The sequence below is a fragment of the Adiantum capillus-veneris genome, chromosome 12 (genome assembly GCF_014529385.1).
Source record: "Adiantum capillus-veneris isolate H3 chromosome 12, ASM1452938v2, whole genome shotgun sequence".
In the NCBI taxonomy this organism is placed as follows: domain Eukaryota; kingdom Viridiplantae; phylum Streptophyta; class Polypodiopsida; order Polypodiales; family Pteridaceae; genus Adiantum; species Adiantum capillus-veneris.
The window spans coordinates 89381006-89391981 of record NC_140942.1 but is presented as its reverse complement, the minus strand read 5'-3'; the positions used below and the strand labels follow the sequence as shown (position 1 = coordinate 89391981).

General features: G+C 44.5%; 2 protein-coding genes across 2 annotated transcripts; one reads left to right on the top strand and one right to left on the bottom strand.

The window, feature by feature from the left end:
* The first annotated feature begins 703 nt into the window (after nucleotides 1-703).
* LOC147446100 (serpin-ZXA-like) lies at nucleotides 704-6280 on the top strand. The gene is made up of 2 exons (XM_086525413.1): nucleotides 704-1219; nucleotides 5398-6280. Exons 1-2 carry the CDS (start codon nucleotides 749-751, stop codon nucleotides 6172-6174), a joined length of 1248 nt encoding a protein of 415 aa, XP_086381539.1. The 5' UTR covers nucleotides 704-748; the 3' UTR covers nucleotides 6175-6280.
* Nucleotides 6281-8736: 2456 nt separating this feature from the next.
* LOC147446099 (histone H3.2-like) lies at nucleotides 8737-9147 on the bottom strand. The gene has a single exon (XM_086526161.1). The coding sequence runs from the start codon at nucleotides 9145-9147 to the stop codon at nucleotides 8737-8739; it is 411 nt and encodes a 136-aa protein (XP_086382287.1).
* Between the last annotated feature and the right edge of the window lie 1829 nt (nucleotides 9148-10976).

Genomic DNA, 10976 nt, shown 5'->3' with positions numbered 1-10976 from the left:
GTGAAAAAGGTGAGGCGCGTGCATTGTGAGCTATGCGATCGGGATGCATGAATATACAAAATTGTGTGTCCCGAATTTACCTATTGGCCCGAATTTGCTAACCAGCCAGCATTTACATATGTGGCATTGAAATGCCACATACTTCAATGAACGCATGCGGACATGGTGGTTAGAGCACATGCATCGCATGGGGGAGGTCATGAGTTCAAGGTGCAGACCCGATTTTACCTATTGGGCCGAATTTACTAGCCGACCCAAATTTACTTTTTGCCCGAATTTACGCGACCGCCCGAATTTTCAATAATCCATCTGAGAGCTCGAATGACCCCCCACCGTCGATCCCATTTGAAAATGGCTATGGTGGAGGAGTGGCCATGGTCCTTTCTTAAAAAAAAAAAAAAGCAAAACTCGCAATTGTGAGTGAATTATATTAATCAACCCAAATAGTTACAAGATCTTGTCATGCTCGTGTTGAGCCATGACATCATCGAGAGCCCCAAATTACATCGGCTAACTAATAACAGGGCAGCCACCTCAACCAACTTATCCTTGATACATAAAGTCCATTATCATGTTCTTCTGAGAACTTTTAATAGCCAAGATTTTCCCCCGCCCTAGGCATGCTTAGGGTCTTTCTTAAGGTAGCATGAAAGTGCCAACAAAAAATGCACTTGTGCATTATCAACACTAGCAATAAATCAGCTAGCGTGGCAAGCTGAGCTCGTGCACACGTTAAAGTGAAGGTGGAATGGGGCAATGTGCGTCGTCGTCAAGGAACGCGCAGTCTGAAGCCCAACGGCCCAGAGAAGAGACGAAGCCAACACTAGCAGACATGGATTTCAAGCTTCTCATTCGCCAACACTCAGACTTCATCCTTCCCCTCTTTCAGCAGGTGGCCCTGCGCGAAGCTCAAGAGAATGTGGCCTTGTCGCCCATTAGCATCACGGTCACGCTGGCTATGGTCGCAGCAGGCGCCACCGGTGCCACTCTCGACCAGATCGTTTCTTGCCTCCACCTCTCCACTCCTGCGTTCCTCCATGATTTTGCAGCGCAGGTCCGCTCCGTTGTCCTCGCAGATGCCAGCCCTCATGGTGGACCCCTCCTCTCCTTCGCTAATGGTGTCTGGGTTGAGCGCACTTTGCCCCTTCAACCTTCCTTTGTGGACACTGTTAAGAGCAAGTATGCTGCTGTCGCTCAACCCGCCGATTTTCTAAACCAGGTTTGTGACTTCCCTTGTTCTATGTGAGAGAAGAATTTGTTGATTGAGAGAGAGAGAGAGAGAGAGAGAGAGAGAGAGAGAGAGAGAGAGAGAGAGAGAGAGAGAGAGAGAGAGAGAAGTTTTAACGTCGTGGAAACAATCGCAAGAGACCTCAACGATCTATCCTGCGAAGAGAGAGAGAGAGAGAGAGAGAGAGAGAGAGAGAGAGAGAGAGAGAGAGAGAGAGAGAGAGAGAGAGAGAGAAAAGACCGTAAAGAACTATTTGTCGATCTCAAGACCTATTACTCAGGAGGGAATTGGGACAGATAGAAAGATTATTCGAGTTTCTTGTTCCGATTCTCTCACACACACATACGAGGAGAAGTTTTAATGTCATAGGAACGATCCCAAGAGACCTCAAAGATCCATTTGACGAGTCTTGAAAGCAAGATGTGTTATTCAAGAGAGAACCGAGATAACCAATCTACCACATTTGGGTGATAGATAGGTTATACTCCTATTCTTATTCTCACACACACACACACACACACACACACACACACACACACGAGGAGAGAACTTGTAGCGTCGTAGGAACCACCTTAAGAGACCTCAAATATCTGTCTGACAAGTCTTGAATGCATTCAAGACTTGTTACTTGAGAGGGAAATAGGATGCAAGACTTGTTACTTGAGAGGGAAATAGGATATAACCCTAATTGATGGCTTGGGACCACCTAAGTGAACCATGGCTACTCCGACTCTTGCAACATGATGTGTGAGATAATTGAGTAGGGAACCCAGCTTTAGTGAGGTGGTCAAAGTGGAATTGTGAAAATATAGATTTGAAAGTGAAAGATGACTTCTAGTAGTTGATTTAAAGTCGCTTTCGGCACTCACAAAAGCGGAGCTAAGGTGCTAGTGCAGCTAGTGTATTCATGTAAAGGGATGGCCCTTGCTAAGTTGTGCAATCCTTGGAAAAGGAGTTGTTCATCTTAGGAGCACAGAAAGATTACCTATTATCATGAAGCTTTAGAGGGGAAAAGAAATATGAGAGATGATTGAATATCCACGGAGGGTCAAATCGATCTATGCGATGTGAGAGTGAGGAGCGGAGAGCGTGCTGTAGAGAGAGAGAGAGAGAGAGAGAGAGAGAGAGAGAGAGAGAGAGAGAGAGAGAGAGAGAGAGAGAGAGAGAGAGAGAGAGAGAGAGAGAGAGAGAGAGAGAAGCACAGATGCTCTACAAGCAATGCTCTCGATACACAATGTCTAACTACAAAACCCCAAGCACTCCTTTTATAGGATGTTGAGTTGAGGTAGGGCAAAAAATGTGTAACTGGGTCAAAAATATAAAAGCCCATAAAATGGCTAAAATATGTGTGCACTGAGCCAAGCTCAAAAATGACCGGCCGGACACATGCTAAAGTGCCCGCCCGTGCAACCTATGTGATGTGCAATGGGTGGCCAGCCCGAGACAATCACTAGCCGTACAAAATGGCAAAGCAACGGTGGTGTAACTCTTAACACCCCCTCTCAACACCGGATGTTGAGACAACACAGATGAGTCGAAGGTGAGAAGCCAAAGTCCGTTGAGGTACAGCCTTCGTAAAGATGTCTACAGCATTGTCCACGTTAGGGACATACCTTAAATGAAGATCTCCAACATAAACCCGCTCCTGAACATAGTGGTACTGCACCTCACAGTGCTTCGTCCGAGCATGAAAGATAGAATTCTTGGCAATAGCTATGCAACTCTGATTGTCGCACAAAAGACGTGTAGTAGCAGTTTGAGGAAAACACAACTCTCCCAATAATTGCCGTAGCCATATGGCCTCACAAAGCAGCAAAGCAAGTTGCTCTGTACTCCACCTCTGTGGATGATAGCGCAACAGTGGGCTATCGCTTATTGCTCCATGAAATGGGTCCTGAGCCGAGTGTAAAAACTACTCCTGTAGTAGAGTGCCGAGTGTCTAGATTTCCAGCCCAATCTTAATCGCACCAACCAAGCAGGGTGCAACCCTTGGAGCGACCATAGAACACACCATGGTCCAAGGTGCCGTTGATGTACCGCAAAGTACGCTACGCACACTACCAATGTTGCTGACGAGGTCTGGTGTTGAAAGAACCGAGGACAGAAATTGTGTAGGATATAATAAGTTAGCCAAACGAGGCAGCCAACAACATTCCTACATTGCTCCAAGTCAATCCGTGGGGAAGGATCATGAATTGATATGTTTACCCGGAGCTCAAGAGGAGTGTCGATAGGTCTACAGCCTATCATTTGAAATCTCTCCAGGATAGCCTTCGCATACTTCCGCTGAGAAAAAAAGATGCCATTGGTGTCTGAAGATCTCGAATCCAAGAAAATAGTTGAAGCCCAGTTGAAGCCCAAGATCAATCATTTCTAAACGTGTCTCCATAGCTTGCATGATTGACTTGATCTTGTTGGTCCATTAGCATGTGAAAATGAGATTGTCCACATAGACAATCTTCTATTGCAACCAAAGAGTCATGACAGTCAACGTACATAGCAATACTCCTCAACATCTACCGCAATACCCTTTAGCACCTCAGTAGTACTCATCATCAGTAGCATCTAGTATCCATCTCAGCATCTACAGCATTTAGTCATTGTATCAGCATTTGTGCAAGAAATAAAGGAAGTACTTGCTTTGGAAACAGAGCAAGGGGGCCCTTGAGGGTGGTTGGGACCCAACATGCGTTGTCATCTCTTTTCTCTCACTCTCTGCGTCTCTCTCTCGTTCATTGTGTTCAATCCAGTTTCTCTTTTCAATTGAAGTAAAGTAACCTTGTGTTTGTGCGGAGTACTAGATCGGAGCTAAACACTTCCATTGCACGTGACACTTCTTTCTCGAGGATTCGGAATAAGGAATAGAAGTTCCTTGGAGGTGATGAAAACGCTGCTGTCCAGTGATTTTCAGCGTGCTCGTATGCTCTCGGCATGGTCCGGAGCGGTGCAGAGGGTCTAAGGAGGGTGGGGAATCAATGTCACTGCCCATGGTGGTCTGAAGACAGAGAAAACAGCAGTGGTAGGTGGCTGAAATCTGTAGATCTGAAGAGGAACAAAACCGGCAATGCAGCGGATGCAAGGCCGTGTGTCGTAAGCAAGATCTGGTGGAGCAAAACTTGAGCGCTGCCCCCTCTGTCATGGCTGGAAAAAAAAATGCAGGTCCATCTCCCAAAAAAATGCACCAGCAGCCCTGAAAACGCAAGGGCGTGCTGTAAACGCTGATGGAGAAAGGGGGTATTCCGTCAGTGGAATTGGTTACTGAGGCCAGCGCTTGGGGCCAAGAAGATGATCGCCAGTGGGGGGGGGGGAGGGAAACGCTGCTGTCTGGGAGTTTCTTCGCGAAGGAGAGGCTTCCAAGACCTCCCTAGACCCCTTGAGACTATGATTGCTGGCTGAGCTGCAGGAAACGCTGATGCTTCCCAAAAACGTTGGCTGTTGTGATCCCTTGGGTAGAAACCTGTTGCTGAAGGTGCGCCCTCAACGCTGGCGACTGATACCATGTGAGAGTGCACGTGTGCAGAAGCGTGAGAGAGAGAGAGAGAGACAGTAGACAAACGCTAGAGATGGGGAAAGGGGCCGATCAGCCCCCCCATGACTACAATGAGCAGAAGACCCAATACAACATCCAGATGACGGAAGTGGGTAAACCCCCTGGCCCAATAAATAGGTGCCCAAGGGGAGGTAGGGCAATGCCCGGAAAATCCACCACGACCCAACAAGAAATAAATAGGAATATAGAGGGCGCCCAGACAAGGTGGGCGGCCGGTTAGTGCAGTCTAAATGCATATGCAAATGGTGGTCAGCCCGGGGGCACACTAGCCGTACAAGTATGCCCTAGACCCTGTGAAGCAGCAGAGTGGTGTAAGTCTTAACACCAATGACTCTTACAACCTAGAGGGGATATGTTTAGTCAAGGCCCAAGGCCAACAGGGAAGTGAAAGAGTAACATCACCTCACATCGGAGGCATGATTGGCAAGGTAGGCACTTCATTATGAAAGATAATTTATATAATGGAAAATTATCAGAGGCAACTGGAACTTGCAAGAATATTTTATTCTTTATTGAAGTCTATTTAAATTAAGTAATGGTGCATTGATGTTTCCAGTTCTCCTGCAGGAATTTTGGAGTCTCTACATCCATCTCACGACTTCCTGTGTCTTTCCTGCAGGCTGAGAAGGCTCGAATAGAGATCAACACATGGACCAAAAATGAAACCAAGGGAATAATTGAAGAAATCTTGCCTACCGGAGCATTGGACGCAAACAGCAAGTGTGTTCTCGCTAATGCTTTGTACTTTAAAGGTGCCTGGCAGAATCAATTCGACACCTCTTTGACAGCAGAGGAGGAGTTTTACCTTCCAAACGGGAAGACCCTTCGTGTTGCCATGATGACCACTAATCAAAAACAAGAAATTACGACACACGACTCTTTTAAGGTTCTCAGGTTGCCTTACAACAAGAGTGGGGACGGAAGGTTTTTTTCTATGTACATTGTCCTACCTCATGAAAGGAATGGCCTCTTGGATGTAGAAAAACTTGTGAATGTGGATTTTCTTGAGCAAAAACTGGTGAAAAGCACTGAGGTCAAGGTAAGGTCGTTCAAGCTTCCACGGTTCAAAGTTTCAGGAGGGTATGAGATGCCTGAAGTACTTGGAAAGCTCGGCCTTACATTACCGTTCTCAAACCAGGCAAATTTCTCTAATATGGTTAACTCACCCATTGGCAAATCTCTGTCTGTTGACAAAGTCTATCACAAGGCAGCAGTAGAAGTAAATGAGGAAGGAACTGTAGCCGCAGCGGCAACAGCTGCTGTTGTCATGTTGAGGAGCATTCAACCAATGGAAGATTTTGTTGCTGATCATCCGTTTCTTTTTGTTCTCAAGGAGGATATGACAGGTATGGTCGTGTTTATAGGGCATGTTGCAAGCCCTACCTCTCAAAACTGATATGGGTTTTTGGGCGAGATACCCATTATCAGTTTATAATAATGGGTGTAAATTAAAAGACAATGACAGAATCAATTTTATTTTCTTTGTAAGTCTTTACCCGTCCTATTATGGCATTCAAATAGTGACATACAATAGACTGTTAACTAAAGTAAATGTAAGTATTTAACCCTCTAATTATGGCATACAAATAATGACATACAATAGACTGTTAATTAAAGTATATGTAATGGTTGTGTTTTCACGGCATTCAAGGTGTTCTGGACATATTCAATTTCAACCCCAAAAAAAAAAAGTTCAAAGCACAACACTTTATATTGGCGTACTTGTACGGCTAGTGTGCCCCCCGGGCTGGCCACCCTTTGCATATGTAATCTTTTATTTCTATTTGTGTCGACTCGTATTTACTTGTACAGGTCTTTCTTCACGAATGAGCTATTTTGGCTGGGTGCGGCTCTCATTCTCTCTCTCGGCCATTCCTTCCATCTCCGCCTTGCTGTAGCCTCTGCATTCTCAAGGAAACTAGAACTAGGCTGAATTTAAGCATATAAACCAGTTGCAATGTTTTGACACTTCTGTTGGAGCCCTAGTAGTGTGATGATTGCTGTATTTTTTTCTTCATGTCCAAGTCTTCAACCCTCAAGAGGGCTCTTATAGAGAGGGCAAAATGGTTTCTACATCTGATATTCTATATCACCATGTTGGGGAGCTGTCTAGGCAATGCAATGTTTAGTGTAAATCATGTTGTGCATATGTTTAAATAATCTACGGCCATGTCTAACTTAATGCTCAAGGTGTCCAACCTATGTGGGGTAATTGAGCCAATTTAGAGAAAAATTCAACCCAAGAGAGACAAATCTTCACCTAATTTGGACACCAAAAATTTGAACTATTCTTAAAATTGCTTGTCGTATTGTGATTTGCTAAAAAGTGTTAACATTATTAAACCTTTAGTCTCTTATGTTCCAAAAACATTTCAAAGTGGATTTTCGCAAATGGAGAATTGAAAACCCTTCTAAAAAGTGTCAAAATGAGTCTCCTCTGAAGGACCTTTTCAGGTGGATTCTAGTGCAATGTCTAAATACTCAAAATGATTAGAATTTGCAAATCCCCCATAACAATATTAAAAATGTTTAGCTTAAACACGTACAATAACTCTAAAAGGCACCTTTTCACTTTAAATTAGCATCATTTGACACTTTCAAATAGTCACAAGTAGTGAAGCTACCAAAAAAGTGCCCACATAGACTAAAGTTCAAAGCTTTATTTTTGAACTAATGAACGGGAAAACAATAAAAGACAACCTTTCTAATGAGAAATGAAATGAAATGTTATAAATACATCTTCGAAAGGACAAAATGACCTATGTGACCAAAAAGTTTCAGCACAGTTGGATTTGATACAAAGTCTTAAGTACCAAAAGTAAAAACAAAAAGGTATTGAAATGGAACTAAGATGAGTAGCGAGGTTAGTGTAGTGAGTGAGGAATAATATAACACAATGTGAGTGTGGATTAGGGTGCGTGTGGATATAATAATGGATCAGAGCACTGTGTGTGTGTGTGTGTGTGTGAGAGAGAGAGAGAGAGAGAGAGAGAGAGAGAGAGAGAGAAAGGGGCGGGGGGACAATAACACCCCCACAACAAGACAAAGTTAGACCCACTGTGAGCAATTCAAAAGGATGTTTAACATACATTTTATTTGAAATGAAACCTTTTCATTAGGCAAAAGGTGACTTTAAGCGTTGTTAGAACCAATGTCTCTCTTTTCGGGGTTGGCATATCCTCTTTTTCACAACCATTTTTGTTACACAAGAATGTACATGGAATTGTAACTTTTAACTCCAATCATCAAAAAAAGATGGGATCAAATTTTCTAGAAAGTTCTCAACGAGACAAATCAAACAAGCTACCAATTGGTTATAATTGAGCTCAGAGACTAAAGATCTAGGCTCTCTATCTTAGGTGGCCTTGAATTGGCCCCTTTACCTACCCCTAAGGACATTTTAAGATTGAACCTACCAAAAATAGACATAAATCATAAGAAAGGTATAATGTCAATCCACAAGAAAGGTAAGACCATGGAGGGAACTATTTTGAAGATTTGGACTTTGGAAGCCTATGATTTTCAAGATGTGGCCTTTGAAAGCTTCCAACACAAAACCGCAGATTAGCGTTGAATATAAACTCATGCAAAAATCCTCAAATTCTATGGGAGAATCTCAGATACAAAGATCCACACAGAGCCCAAGATCAAGTCAAATCTATGTTCTACTCCCACCTTGCACCATTAGAGCTTGGAGCGAGAAAAGCAAGCAAATCAATCAAACATAACAATGGACAAACAGTAGTTTGAGACAACAACAAGCCAGGGATAGAAATCACCTCCCCATCAATATTAGAGACGAATAACATTAAGCCCCTGGAACTGCTAGTAAATCCCAGTAAAACTTATAGCTTCATCCCCACCCAGAAGAAGACATTTCCCAACTGATCACATCCATCTTAAGAGCACGAAGAGAAACCTTTAACGCAAAGGTGGTGTAGATATTCAAGAAAGCAGCTTATGCCCTCTCACCACGGATTCTGCGAGCAAGCTGAATGTCCTTAGGCATAATGGTTACACGCTTAGCATGAATAGCGCAGAGGTTCGTATCCTCAAAGAGCCCAACAAGGTAAGCTTCAGTAGCTTCCTGTAATGCAAGCACTACGGAGCTCTGAAAACGCAAATCGGTCTTGAAGTCTTGGGCTATCTCACGCACCAGCCTCTGGAAGGGCAGCTTGCGGATGAGAAGCTCTGTGCTCTTCTGGTACTTGCGAATCTCGCGCAAGGCGACCGTTCCAGGGCGGAAGCGATGGGGCTTCTTCACACCTCCTATGGCAGGAGCCAACTTCCTGGCTGCTTTCGTTGCAAGTTGCTTCTTTGGAGCCTTCCCGCCTGTTGATTTGCGAGCTGTCTGTTTGGTGCGAGCCATGGAAGCTAGTGGTTTCGTGCAGGAAATCGGTGATGCAGGAGAATGATGTGTGTGCGTGCTGAAGACTGCAGAGCTCGTGCCTACGAGTCCCCCATTTGAAATTGGATGTTGCCGCCTTTTCCATCGGATGGTTCGCCTCCGCATATGTGCATCCAACGGCTCACACAATCTATCCCTACGCTTCTTGTTGATTGGCTGGTTAAAAGAGTGCTAGAATCGACTCTATGAAAGCAAAACGCTAGGGTTAGTGGGTGGATGTCCCATGGATAACTCCTAACACACGAGGGTGGAAACTGTTTTGAGTTAAGCTATAAAACGGTCCCCCCCCCCGCCCCCCCACACACTGTGTGTGAGGCCAATCACGTCAAATCCATTAAATCACCTTTTGTTTCACGATTATCCCCTTCCCGTGTGTGGTGGTGGTGGTGGTTGCGGGGGGGGGGGGGGGGGGGGGGTGGGGTTTACCTAACACTCATCTCAAACAAATAAAAACTAGTTTTGCAACATAAGTGCTATGGGTAGACTTGGTATGCAAGGATTTGGCTCCATTTAAACCTTCCCCATCTATATGTATTCCATAATGGCAGAGAGAGTGTCCTTTACACGTGTCGAGAACTGCGAGATGAAAGTTATAGTCCAAAAATCCTCTCCGCATGATAAAGAGGGAGAAAGAGAGAGAGAGAGGCTGCCTTCGGCGGCCGGCCATACTAGTATAAAGTACGGGCCAAAAAGCTAGAAAACCCCTTGCAAAGGTGACTCTCGTCGAACTACGCCATTTTTAGGACCTTATTTTTTAATGTCATTGGAAAATATGTTTTTCAAGTAGGTGAAGCTATTTCTTATTAGTAGTTGAGAGTGTTTCTTATCTAAGAACAGAAGGCAAGTAGGTAGTACCAACGTTTTGCATTAGATGGAAGCGTAAATTCTTTCCTTCACATAATTTTTTTATCATTGGAAAATGTTTTTCCTCAACAAGATAGCGGTTCTTACCTTCCTAGAAAATCATCGTGCAAATCCTTCCCGATCCCATTATTTAGTTTGGCTTTTAGGTATTTATTTTTACTTATTTGTCAAAGTCTTGGGTAGGGCAATTTACTGGGCTTGCCATATAAGCAACCCCTTGCCTCCACTATATACACATTCAGTTATTCATTGCCAATACTGATTGGTTCAGTAGACTCTCTCTCTCTCTCTCTCTCTCTCTCTCTCTCTCTCTCTCTCATGCTAACTCCCCTTGGTCTCTACTCTTCCGCATTGTCAACTTTGACATGGTATTAGAGTGGTGTCGACATTGAATCCCTTGGCATAGAGGAGCATACTTGAAGAGGGGAAGAAGAGTAGGTCTCGTCATCCCCCTTTCCCCCCCCCCTTGCCACTGTCCCAAGCGTTCTAGAATGCTGCCCAATAGCATCATCAAAAACTCCCCTCGTGCTAGCGTTTTGAAATGCCACCTGCTCCCCCTGTACCTTGCGTTTTGAAACGCTGACAGTCATCGAGCTCCCCCCCCCCCCCCCCCCCCCCAAGGTTTATAACGTTGCATGGCGGCCCTCCTTGACAACGGTGACAAGCCCCTCCTTCTTTGGCAACAATGACAAACATCAATCACATTATGACCCAGCATTTTGAAACGCTGTGAGCCAGTAGTGTTGGATGGCATTTGTCTACTGAAAGGATTAAAGTCGGCCACCATAGAGAAAGCCGTGCAATGCTTTGGAGGAGTGGCTTGGGAGTTGAAGAAGTGGGAATGACTCAAGAGAGGGTGAGGCAAAGTTTTGATCTGCGGAGCCTTGATTTGTTCAAGAGCTCCCACACGGCAATGTCAAGGCAGA